Genomic DNA, 13,966 nt, shown 5'->3' on the forward strand with positions numbered 1-13,966 from the left:
ATCAGTCTAAAATAGTTCTACAGCAGTTTGCTGCATATTTAATTTGCGTTGCACTGTGGCGAACTTTTAGTAATTGCTATCTTAAATGTGTCCGAAATTATACTGTAAGAAGATTAAGTAGCTCATCGGCAGTATGTAATCTTATTGCAAGATATATATTAAAACAAACACGTGCTATATTTAATATAGCAAGTGTTTGTTACGCATATTTATTACGCGTAGGTTATGTTATGATAGGATAATCATTTAGCCTACAGTGCTGTTGCCTGACAAAATTTGTCATGTATTTTGGCTAACGATTGTAGCATTTCATCAGATAACGTTGCATATGTTTACACGATTATTTTACATCTGTGTCCCACATCGTGCTGATTGTTTAAATATTCAAGTATTTTAACGATGTTGCTTTAGTCACGTCATTGCTAACGGTTGAATTCGACGCTAATAGAAGAATTAGAAACGAGATACTTTGAAACGCTGTGGCCTTTTGTTTATTCTGTATTTCCAGAACTTCACGTTGAAAGTTAAAAGCGTTTAGAACCCGAAAAGTCTTTATTCCCTCTCGAAGCGTGTCGAGTGCCTATCACATCGCCTGCAGTATCGTTCGTTTAGAGCCCGGCCGTAGTACCTACTCGATAAGAACAGTGTAGCACAGTTGGTACAGCCGTGCGAAATGGCCGCAAAATCCAGCCAAGTGTAAGAGAAAACAGGATATTGTGATTCTTAATAAGCCTTCATCGATTTTGTGATGTCACGAACAGATTGAGTGCATTAAACAGTCAGTGATTAGAAAGATTTGCATTTGTCACCGTATAGCTTGCTGTGACTTACTGTGGCAATGAATCTGTAAGTATTAGAACTGAGTGTCAACAAATTTAATTAAAAAGTTTACTCGATACTGACTGTAGCAGTTATAATGCAAAAATACTTAAAACCTAGTCACGAGTACAGTTTACTAAATTTTCAAGGGCAAGGCGCTAGTGTGTTTTTGTAGTTAAAGCTACAGGAGCTCATGCATGCAAGGAATGCAGTGTCTGGCACTTGAATGTGCAATTTAGAACAAGGATGTAGAATATGTTTAATATATTCAAAATATGTCCCCGTTTTGTTAATGCCTTTCGTAAAAGTGTTATGTTAAAGGAAAAACATCTTATATTTTCTTCTCGGAAGTAGTTACCACAAAATGTCTATATTGGTAATACGCCTGCGAAACTATGCATTATTTTCTAAAGAATATATATAATTGTTGCAAAATGAAATTTGTGGTGAAACAGTATAAAACCTATATTGTACTTGTTTCATTTAATAAAAACAAACTTTGTTTCAGATTTAAAAACTTTATTTCTTTACCTTTATCAATTGTATAACTGTTCTAGAACTAAGGTCATTGTAGAGTTGAAAAGTTCAATATACCATCAGCCGAGTCCACTCCCGCGCCAGCTGTCGACAGAATATGGACAACATGGGGTTAAGACGCGGTCGTGTGGAAAACTACGGTTTGCCCGGATTGAGACATTCATCGTTACGTAATGGGTAAGAATGCTTTTATAAAAATTGTAATTCATACATTGATGTTGGATATTTTCTTGTAACATCAAAATTTATTTTACCGTTATGCAAGAGAAAAAATGATAATTATGTTATACACCCAAAGGAGATAATTTATGCAGACAAGCGTACTAAGCATGTGTCTAGAGGAGCTTCTTGCCAGTTTTAACAAAATAAATTGATTTTTGCGCGACTGAACGCCGCTTCCTCATGGGATTATGACGTAACATTAGGTCACAAAGAGTGTAATCTAATTGTGCATTGTAATCAATCGAACGCGCGATTTTGGCGCGACGCAATTAAGCGTCGAATCCTAGAAACCAAACTTAAGACGTTGTCACGTAAAATCCAAAGTTGCAAAAACATGCACACTAGACTGTTTTCGAAAACATTACTTTAAAAACAAGCTTTTCTGTAAAACAGGTGGTAAATTTACGTATCTGCTGATGATTTAATTACTTTGGCATTATTTTATGACTGTCGAAAAGAAGTGTTTCGGTTCTGACGCAATTGTTTGCGCAATGACGCATATTGATACAGCTAGGTTTAACTTGTAAGTCCGATAGGTCGAACATACGACTTGAGCTGTTTTGACACAAACATTAAATTGCAAGGGCAGCTTTACCTACACGAGTACGTTAGGTAGCTTTAATTAGATTTTACGGGCGCGTACATGGTTTGTTAAGGTCTTTAGGAGATTCTTTATAGGTAAGCCACCGAACTGCGTTGAAATGATTTTTGATTAGGATAATAAAAACTTGTTGGAAAACTAAAGAAACTGTGATTTTACTGAGAACACTTTTTAAGCTGGCGATATGAATTTAGTGGCTGAAACTGTTTTAAATTATGTTCAGTTACGCATTTAGGGGTTTGCTTTTGAAAACGGTTATCGTTAAGGTCTCTAGGGGTACGTAGCCCATTCTGTATTGAAGTGTGCCACTTTAAACTTGGCCGTAAAGCTATAACGCGTATATGGGAGGTGATAAACGGCCAAGTATGTCAAGGCTCGTTGCCAGAATCGGTTCAATTAACCATATAGAACATGCCTTGCCAACCAAATAAAGTTCTTTGTACTTGATCTTTTCAAGTTATAGTAAGCGTGGATAATGATGACGCTATTCAGTATAACAGCCATGACGGACACACCTTATTTTATTTGAATATTTGTATTGTATTATAAAGTTGGTGGAAACAATAGTTACTTAAATATGTACGCAGGGAATATATGACACCAAAAACATACACCCTTGAACCAGCCTAAACGGTTGATGAACAGCGAGTGACCTTGGTAATCGAAATTTAATTCTTCTTATCGTGTTATGCCCACCTATGAATATGGTGTATTGCCGATAACCGCAATAACCTGACTAGGTTACGACCAAAAAACACCTCCAGGCAAATAACGGCCGACCGTTGATTTGGTTAAAAATTTATGTGTAAAATGCAACAAATTATGACGGTATCAGTGCTTTTACATAAAGGTGTACGCTGTACACCGATTTTGCTGGGGATTAAAGTCAAAGACGCGAGAAAGTTAACATATATATATAACTGCAGTCAAAATGTAAGTCAAATTGTGAGTAACACAATATATCAATGCTTTTGGTAAGAGTGCAAAGTCTATAGTATAGTGTATAGAAATTCTCATTTTAGTATAGCACAAAATCGTGTTACTTATCTCTTCAAATAAGATAACGAAGATTAAATTAAAACAATGGAAAGAAGGAAATCAAAAGCAAAACGCGGTCGTTAAAACATGTTTAGAAAGACTATGTAAGTGCAGGAGGTCCATCTATCTTTTCGCACGCCGACCTAGAAAGAATTTTGGTTCAAATGAACCCTTCTGCCAGCTTTCGTTCCAAATGAACCTTTCTGACCTCCACACGTACACCCACTTACTCGAGTTGCAAACAGGTTTGAACCGCTTTTTTCTGGTTCGCTGACAAAGTAGTTTCAGTGCAACGAAGCAGCAATTTATCAAAAAGCAACATATGGCTGTTCTGTGAATAATACCAACAAAAGGTTTGGTTTGTAATCAATCTTTTTTAAGCGAGCAATACACAAAATTAACCGGAAGGGACGGGAAAGGTATTCGTCTTACGCGTGAGTTTTCGCTTGTATATTGTACATATGAGACGGCGGAAATTTACAGGGCTTGAAGACTAAGGACGTGCGGATTTGTAATCTTTTCGTTACGTTAAAACGCAACCTGTGCAATATGATCATGTTTTCGAAGCAAACGTGGTATTATTAATCAGAGCGTGAGCAGGGAATTTCGTTAGTAATGTAATAGAACAGTTCTTGAAATCGGGCATGCCGGTCCGAACCGTTTAGCTAGAATTGCGTCTGATTACACCGCACCTCCCGTATTAAAATGAACTGGTTTGTTATTATCAAATCGATAACAAACCACCTGGAACGTTATCTAAGCATACGTTTCTTGGTAAGCTGCCGGGGTTTGGGTATATAAGTTGCATTAAATTGCGAGCAAATCAGTCTTTGTCTATTCGCAGTAGGAGTTGCGAAGCTTTTTGGAAAAGTACCATGACGTCAAATAGGTGAGTCGCGCCAAAGCTTTTAGTCATATTCGCGATTTGGTTTTTATTAAAAGAAACCATACTTTTGGCTGCGTATACGTGACAATGAGTTGCGCGAACTTTAAACTTGAGTGATTTTGGCAGTTTGTCTATAAATCGTCGGTAGAATCCATGCGTTATCTTGCCGAAACAAACTGGTAATATTTGTTGTGTAAATTGGAGATCGCAAGTCATGCGTTGCTGCGTGTTTCCTAATTACGGCTGACGTTGTTTCAATTGGTTCCTGTGCGATGTATTCGCTTCCCCATGAGTCCTGTACTTCTAATTTTAAAGTCATTCTATTTCCCAGAGCTCCAATTTTGTCCGTCTTTGAGTCAAACCATTCTGTTTATTTTAAGCAGCCAAGTATATACATCAAACTTACCGATATGTATAGTTTAGAACCAAATAAACATAGTTGGCAGCGCTTCTTATCTTGTTATTGGTTGGCCGGTCGTCATGTGTTCGACATATATATAAGGTTTAAAGTTTTAAACCTTTCCTATTTCCACGAACATTACTTCATAATTAAAAATAACGAAGTATTAATTCCGTTATTTCCCATGGGCTAATGTTCTGGGAATATTTTGCGGTCACTATTGGTATGTGTTTTGTAATTCATTCTACGATTTTGTATTCGCTACTGCGGATAAGATTAGAATTAATAAAACCAAGTGATTTGCGATGTTTCAACGCATGGCGCTTGTGATTTTTTGTCAGCAACGTTAACATCGGTCGCTCTCATCGAAGCTTGTGGTGTTCAGACGTGTAATAAATATTCGTTGTCTATTGCGCGCATTGCAATTATTTCTTTCTACAATCAAGATTTTGTTTACCGAGTAAATACACACACAGAACAGCACCCGCATATTTAATTTACTCAAGGCAGTCAGCATACGTGTCAAGCTTATTGTTGTAACTGGGCAACTGAGATTAGTAGTTTTTTACTTGTAAGCTGCTTTCTATTCAAGCTCGATCATACGTAACTTCAGAAAGGAAGTTTTTCTTTTTCTTTGTTTACATTTTTTAGTGTGAATGAGTAAATACCACGTTTGATTGACGAACAATAGCTCGCGCTTTTGCTAAAATTAAGACTATTGTTTCAGAACAACTGTTTTGTTACGCATTCGGGAACCTAACACCCATATTTGAGCTTTCTCCAGTTACACGGTGTTAGCCAATGAACCGAATCACGGAAGTACAATTCTACATTTTGTTCGGCTTTCTTCGCCCTGTTCACTGAGGACTTCGCAGATTTTCTATTGTGACGTCACATAAATCCATTAGCGTTCCTTTTGCGGTCGATGTGGCATTGTGAGCTATAAGGACAAAACAGGCGAGCACAGCACGTGCTACCCGTTCGTGGTTTCTCTAGACAATGGGGGTGTTTGTAAATGTCAACAGTTTCTTCTCGGTATTAGAGAGAATGTGTATGAGGGTTTATGCTTTTAGAAAATAAATCTAAAACTGTATACTAGAACAGGTAGAAGTATGCAGCGATTTGAAAAACACACGCAGTTCTAGGTTCAATGATGCATGATATTTTAATGCATGCAGAAAAAGTACGTCACACAGCGAAGCGCGCCTGTCTGTCACAGCCAGGCAGTAGACCGGATACGCTATCATCACATATAGGCACTGCTGTATGAAGCTATAGCAGGTAGAGTTAGTAGTAGAACCACATTTAGAATCGGGTAAAAAAATTACTAAATTTAGCGAGTTTTAGTTGTTCATTTACCAGACCAAGTTACGAAATGACTACTTTTATGATATGGTACAGACCTTAGTTAAATTAACTGTGCCAATAAACTTTAGCCTAATTTTACTATTATGAAAGGCAGTCTAGCTTATGTTTCAACACAGTATGCATAACTGTATTACGACCATAACGCGCATAGTCATTGATGCCTGGCATTCTTCACAATTGTTATTACTCCCACGCCGTATAACGTAAATCGGTATACAACAATAGGTTAAAATGGTTGTATCAAAGAAACTATATGTACTGGGAAAGCACCATGAGTGCGTAGGTACTTATGAAGTGTGCGTGAGAATTGCCACGTCATTACTCAGCATCCTTTAAAACATGAGCGCCTTTGTTTGAACTGGCCGCTGCTATATAGAAGAACTTTACCTTTTGAGTAAATTATTGTTATTGCGACGCAAATATTGCTCGAGGATATTAAAGTGCTGACACGCATAACATGATCGTGTTACAACAACTATAAGAATAGCGAAGATATCATAAACAAGATACGTAAAAGTCAAGAGTTCATCGGTGTGTATTTCCGGCAGTAAAATAGCGAAGACCGAGCAGTTTAAAATGCCGTCAGTGTTGTGAGATTCAAGATCATTTCAATATAGGCCGCTGGGAATTGCAAAGTGCTCTACAAAAGTATCGTACAGCATAATGCAGTGAGCGTCTGCTAAGCTGTGGTTAATAGTCGTCGGCTACAGTTATGTACGAGTATTAATTTTCAACAAATTTAATAAAGTTGTAATGTTCGCAGTTACGGCATTAACTATATAGAGACAATTACGTAACTGAGCGTATGTTATTTGCAGATGTACGTTAAGAAATATATCTGAATTGCCTAGCGTGAGTGGAAGCGTGGAAATTCACAATCAAAGCAACATGAACAACTTGCGGAAAGTAAGGTAAACATAACCTCGTGTTTACAGTCGATGATAAGGAACAAAAAATCCGTCCATTCTTGTACTTTGCCGTCCTATAGATCACTGGTTATGAATAATTAATGCTAGAGTAGGTAAACGCATTTTTGCTTTTCTTAATGTCTTTCTTCCTTCAGTAACAGCAGCAGTCTTCAGGGCATGATGACATATCACATGGAAGAAGATGATCAAGTAAAAGAGAGAAGTAATCTTATATCACATAAGGGTGTCAGGTAAAAAAATACTTTTTAATTTAAATCTAACAGTTTTTCTAAATTTAAATCAAGTCCATTACTATTGACTTCCTATTTTAAAGGAAATAAAAAGTTAGAATTATAAATCAGAAAACTTTGCATCTATTTTATTAGATTTGATCCCAGCAGGCAGCAACTTTCAGCAGACAGGCAAATTAATTTGATATAAGTGTTTAAAATTTTAAATTGTTTCAAATAGCTTAATAATATTATATATTAAAAGGTAATGATTAGATTCTTGATTATTTATATAATACACCACATAAATATGTCACATTTATTTTCTTAAGAGTAAACAATGGTTTAAATTTAAAACTGTTTCAAACAGCTTTACTGATACATTATTTCGATTAAGTATATATGTCTTTTGTTTTTAGATTTATAAAAAAGACCGGACATTGCAATGTTAGCCATTCAAATTTAACAGACAAACCACGAAGGTTTATCGCAGATATTTTTACAACTGGTGTTGATTTAAAATGGAGATGGAACCTTTTTGTATTTAGTGCTGCGTTTGTTGTAAGGTGAGTTATTTTAAATTTGCCTTTATTATTACAACTAACCATTTATTTCTAACTTTCTAATTTGAATATAGCTAATCTCATTATAGATTTTGTCCAGACAGAATCCTATAATGACATATTGGTCCTATATATGTTTCTATTACACGGACGTTGTTAATTTTTAATGACTTTGATTCAAGATCTCTTGTATAACCCTGATCAAAGAGAAGGGACCCAATGGTAGGGACCCAAGTCCGAGAACATTTTTTTCAAATTTGTTTTTTTCTGAAATCCTAATCATTGTGTACAAAAATTGCATTTTTTAGTTGGATTTGTTTTGCTCTTGTCTTTTGGTTGATATCATATCTTCATGGTGATTTTGCCGTTCGAGCTGCGAATGAATCTTTTACACCCTGCGTTAACAACCTTGATATAAATCATCCTTTCACTTCTTCATTTCTATTCTCCTTGGAAACACAAACTACCATAGGTAAGTATGGATAACCTGAACATTAAAAGTGTTTAAGTTTTTAATTTTACTTAAAATACCTTGTAAATGAAATATCATATTATAACTGGATTAGGAAAATATGCTTTAACAACTGTCATTACCAAACCACGTAAAGATAAAGATTTATTTATTGTCATTAATCTACAGGATACGGATTCCGGGTAGTAACAGAGGAATGTCCATTCACTGTCTTTATGGTTGTTGTACAGTCTGTATTCGGATGCATTCTTGATGCTTTTATGATTGGTCTCATTATGGCAAAAATTTCAAGGTAAACTTTGTAAATTGTTATAGTATACAGAAAATTCTGGTTACCAAAACTTTAAATTGTATGATTGAATGTTAGCTGTAAACTAAAGACTAAATCATTGTTTAAAAGGTTTCAAATCAAGATGCCTTTGATCTTGTTTTACATTGCACAACATTGGAAAATACTTGGTTATTTTCTATTTCAGTTAAAATAGTCACCATTCTAATTAGAGCAATTGACGTTAACCTTTCCTTTACCTAGACTACAGTATGCATGGTGTGTTTTTGACTTTTATAATTGTTTGATAGGAAAATTAGCATTTTTGCCAAACAGAAATTTTTATTAACGTAGAACAACTAATAAAAAATTGTTTTATTTGCTGTATGAACAACAAAATAAAAAATGTTGCATACAATGAAGTGTTTTTAATATTAAAAAAAACAAAAACATTATTAACATCGAAGCACTTAGTTTAATCCAAGTTATTACATTACGATTGCATTATTTCATTATATAAAATTGGTTAATTTTGTCACAGACCAAAGAAAAGAGCAGAAACTTTGATGTTCAGCAACAAGGCCGTCATTAATATGAGAGATGGCCAATTATGTTTGATGGTGCGAGTTGGAAACTTAAGAAAAAGTCATCTTGTTGAAGCAACCATCAGGTTAGCTGGCTACACCTGTAATAATAATCTTTATTGTGAGTTACTTGATGTTCAAAATGCTGACGAATTGCAGTAACCTTATTTGTTGCAAGCTTTGCACGTACATTAAAAGTTGGCAGTATTTTCTATATAAGGCAACCTAGTTGCTTGTTTACTGTAAACATTTGTTTCTCAGTGTTCACGTTTGAATGAATAGTGTGGTTTGTTACAACCATGTGTTGCGGAGTTGTGGAAAAGCTTATAACTTGAATAATAGCCAGCATTGTTTTGTGACATGCAGTGAATCGTAACATCTGCATGTCTGCACACTCAGTGTTATGCAATAATCAATAACATGAGTTTTTTTTTGCCATTTGAGCTTCATATTAAGCAAAAAAGCAACATATGAATGATAGTATTTATAATTTTCGATAAACGATGCTAAGTATAACTTTACAAATAAATGTAACCTCTGCAATGCTTAACAAGGAGCAGGTATTGTGTCAGCTGTTTTATGTCAATTTTATTGTTAAGCAACCACTATAAAAGTTAAATTGCCCTTTTCGTGGTTAATGCCATTAAAAGCCTATTCATAGCTTTACAGTTGAGCAATAGACAATGCTGTAGTAAACAAACAGTAGCCCAAATATGTTGACCATTTCCTGGAAGTCCGTGTATAACACACAAACATATAAAAATCTGCAAGCTGTTGCAGATGGTTAAATCAAAATTTTGTCAATTTGTTACAATGCGTTTAGTACTTCATATTTAATCACAGAAAGCTAAATATTTTATATTAGTATTTACAAGCACTTAAAGGTCTATCTTTGCTTTCTTATTAGGTAAACATGTTGCTTTCTATATATTTGTTTTTACATAGATTCTTTTTACATATGTTACATTGTTAAAATAAACATTATTTAGGATGCAATACATTCATTCACGAGAAACTCTTGAAGGAGAATTCATTCCCCTTGAACAAATAGATCTTCACTTGGATCTAAAGAATGATTCTGATCGACTTTTTCTTGTAACCCCACAAACAATTTGTCATCCAATTGACGAGAACAGTCCACTGTGGGAGCTTAATGCAGAGGATCTACCTCATGCGAATTTTGAGGTAGGTTTACAATTTCTCCCATTTGCTATCAAACAGTTATACTGTAACTTGTGTAATTCATTGAACTTTTTTATCTCTCTGGAAAAGCAAGAATTTTAAAAAGTCAACAAACTTTCTTTACATGTGGAAAATTAAAAGTTTACATATATTCTTAACCAGCTAGTAGTACCATACCACTATATGTTATGAATGTATCACAGCTGGTAGGCTCATAGGATTTCTGTTACCTTTACACATAACAGATACAACACAACACTGTGGTTATCATTAACTGACACCAACCTTTGTTAATAATTGAAGGTAACAAAGGTGGTTTATTTAATCTTCTTATTCCAAACATTCAAAGTGATTATAGCTTTTTAATAAGAAACCACATTTAAACAAACATATTTATTATGTAATAAACCCTCTAAGTTTGTACTAGGTTGACAAGAAATAACTTTGATTGATGGCATCTATAATGTAATACAAACAAAGTTTTGCTGTGTCAGTGTATAAATTTTAAAAGCAATAAGATGTATCTTTTTTCTGCTACTGTAATCCATTGACAGCTTGTGAGAAAAGCCTTACTTGCAAATAAAAAAAAATTGTCACTTTTACCACATTATTCCATACATTTTCATTTGTAACAGCCTTAGTTCAAAGCTTTCTTAAACATGCAATATTTAATCTATTAGGTAATCCTCATCTTAGAGGGCATGGTGGAAGCCACAGGCATGACAACTCAGGCAAGAGCATCATATCTTCCAAATGAAATTCTATGGGGTCATCGGTTTCAGAATATGATTTCATTTACCAGGAACAATGGATATAAAGTCAACTTTGGGAAATTTAACAAGGTTAGGCCTTAACTATTTTTTTTTCTCACAAATTTTAACAGTAACTTCAGGTAAATCTGTGTGATTTATAAAAAAAGCAAGAATTGAAAAATGAAATCAAATATAAAACAAATTAGAATAGCAGTCGGAACTGCCCAGTAAGTTTTGGGTAGTACAGTTGGCCTTAAATTTCTTTGAATCGAGTAAACTAGTAGGTCATGGAAAGGTTCATGATGTATATATAAATTAAAGCCATTGCACAACAGTATCAATGAGTCATTATGAGTGATGGTATCTGACCTTATTCTAATTGAAAGAAGAATTTACAATTCATATCAGTTACTAATTATTATTCAAAGTTATATTCAAATCATTACAGACTTTTTAATGGTCGCATATAATGAATGAATAAGAGATAATATGATGATTTGGTCTAACTATTCATACATTTTGTTTCTTCTGTTATGGTAGTGATCATTGTGCATAAAATGTGTTATTAAGAATGTAGATTATAAAATAATTATCCGAAGGGTTCAATGTGTTTCAAGTTTAACTGCAAACAATTACAGAATGGGATGTGTATCAGGGTATTTATGTATTGAAATACCAACAATGACATTCCTGACTTACAGACATATATGACACCAAACTCGCCTCATCAAAGTGCAAAATACTTGAGTTGTGCATCCAATTCAGAAATGAATACTTTGGTGGAATCTTCAATGAACAACAACAAGAAAAATAGACAAGCAGACAGCGAAAGCTCAAGTATTAGGTATGTGAAACATTTTTTACGTTTTTTTTAATGCTGTTAAATTATGTCGAAGTTTTTATTTAGCGCAAGTATAACTATACCATTGGCTTTTCTGGTTAATTAGTTTTTTAAGGACTGTTTACATTTGCTTTAAATTGTAATTATATCAGTGTGACATGCGTCAACATACACTATGAGACTCATATAAGGCTCAAACTAAAAACAAAGAATAAGTTCATGGTACTTATTCGAGGCGTTTAATTTTTTATTGTCTGCAAAAGAATGTACCAAGCAAAGTATGATTAAACATAAATCAAGTATGTCTGGTTATATTCAGATATAATTAATCGCTTTTTTGGTCAAAAAACGTTTAGAGCTATTTAAATTCCTAAACAGGTATTTGATATATCTATGCTCCAAATAATTACCTTTGTATGTTTTAGAAGTTCAATCCACAGTCACCAACATGATCCATCATCCAGTGCATCAGATGGTAAAGACTCAGGTTATACTGCAGTGGAAGATTTAACAAGAGCTTATAGTTCACAAACACTGAACACAGAGAACAACAAAGTGGTAAGTTGAATAAGTTTCCTCCATTTTTGTTAGCTGATTTTATTAGAGGCATGCACACTAACCAACAAAAATCCTGACGACTTAAAGAGTTACATTGTGTAGTTGTTTTTTAATTTGAATTTGCTACTGTATCCGAAGAGATAAAAAGAGTTTACAACGGTTTCTAGAGTTGTTATAAACGACGTTTGATATGTGTTTACAGTTAACTTCGACCACTTCATTATCTGACGAATCTGAAGACAATAAAACTGTTTCCGAGTCAGAGCGTATGGGCTCACTTGTAAATTCGAGGAAATCTTTGCCGTCGTCAGAACTCCTGGTTGACGTCGCCGAAGAAATAAGTCCGGGAAAAGGTGCGACGCTGGTTCGTGTGGGCGAAATAGAGCTGCACAAAGCGCCATCTAACGGCTCGCTTAAAACGTCGTCATCGTTCCGAAGCGCGATCAATAAATCCAACCCTCAGTACAGTGACGTTACAGTCCAACAAGCGAAATCTTCCGACGACATCAGACTATTATTGATGCGCGGTCGCTCGGGAGATGAGCAATTGGCACAAAGTAACGCCGAAAAATCTTTTATCGAGTGCGAAAACAATGCTCTTTGCGTGTAAATAGTAAGCGTTGTAAAACATGATCAATTGCTACCTACTTAAATTCAAGGTGAAATTGCTTCCAAAAACTTCCCATGACCTTTGTGTATACATTACCGGAAAGTGTTACCTGATAATCACCAACAAAGCAACATGGTGAACCGAAGAATATGCAACACACGCAAAATGATCAAAACGTTTTCCAAAAGTCCCTTCGAAAATATCATACACCGTCGGAAGTGAAATGTGCCTTTCTGTTAATTCCGTTTTTAATTCGCGTGCGTCTTTTTTGTGCCTTTCGTCCACGTCATATTTGTGTTTCGTAATAGGTTAGCAGCGTTAGCTGACGTTTTCATGTGACATTGGCTGAAAGTTTGATAATAAAAGAAAATCATTCAAATCTAAAAAGTTGTATTTTCGTACATTTTTATGCAGTAAAATGCTCCTACCAAACATCACTTAACAACAATACATATCCCAGACGGCTTTAATCGATACAATAAGGTGACAGCAAACATCGCTGCATTTCGACAGCACATTCTAAACTGAAGAACAACGAAGCTTCCAAACCTTCTTATAGACAAACTTTCTTCTGCAAATATACTGTAGCGCGAAAAAGAAAATGGGAGAAGATGGGCTTCTTAAGCACATATTGCCCAAAATTTCTAAAATATAGTAGGGGGCAATATTTCTAAAATATAGTAGGGTGGGAGAAGGTGGGACACCTGTTCATTCTATTTTCTCTTCCAATTTAGTAGTAAGCAAAAAACATTCAAAGAATTAGGAAACGGTATGTTTACAACTCCCATGCACCGTTGTTAATTGTTTAAAACACGATTAGGATATTTGGGTATTCTGTGCTAAATGTGTCCCATCTTCTCCCACCCAACTATACAACATTACGGTTTTGGGTTAATACCACGAATTAGTACTATCATCATTCATTCAATTGAAAACAATACAAAAAATATATTAAAACACACGAGGAGTTTTAGCGATCCGCACAAAAGGTGTCATTTTACAAATTCTAAAATATAAAGGGCAAGATAGGACAGTTTAAAACTTTAAAATCACTGTTAATTTTGATTGATGAGTGAATTTATTGTTAGGAATACACGTAAATGACACGAAATAAAACTGTACCCTTT

The 13,966-nt window shown here is 34.8% G+C and overlaps 1 protein-coding gene across 4 annotated transcripts; it reads left to right on the plus strand.

Moving 5' to 3' along the window:
• Positions 1–1,379: 1,379 nt before the first annotated feature.
• Positions 1,380–13,226, plus strand: LOC149729560 (ATP-sensitive inward rectifier potassium channel 12-like). Of its 4 annotated transcripts, none has more exons than XM_089887454.1 (12): positions 1,380–1,533; positions 6,690–6,782; positions 6,935–7,030; positions 7,429–7,575; positions 7,881–8,044; positions 8,213–8,336; positions 8,854–8,982; positions 9,886–10,081; positions 10,759–10,920; positions 11,532–11,674; positions 12,097–12,229; positions 12,432–13,226. In XM_089887454.1, the coding sequence occupies exons 1-12, from the start codon at positions 1,454–1,456 to the stop codon at positions 12,837–12,839; spliced, it is 1,875 nt and encodes a 624-aa protein (XP_089743580.1). In that variant the 5' UTR covers positions 1,380–1,453; the 3' UTR covers positions 12,840–13,226. The 4 variants fall into 4 exon arrangements, with proteins under 4 accessions (XP_089743580.1, XP_089743581.1, XP_089743582.1 ...); XM_089887455.1 differs by having other exon boundaries at positions 12,100–12,229; XM_089887456.1 differs by lacking the exon at positions 1,380–1,533 and adding an exon at positions 4,078–4,106.
• Positions 13,227–13,966: the final 740 nt, after the last annotated feature.

The sequence above is a fragment of the Ciona robusta genome, chromosome 10 (genome assembly GCF_009617815.1).
Source record: "Ciona robusta chromosome 10, ASM961781v2".
NCBI classification, from domain to species: Eukaryota; Metazoa; Chordata; class Ascidiacea; order Phlebobranchia; family Cionidae; genus Ciona; species Ciona robusta.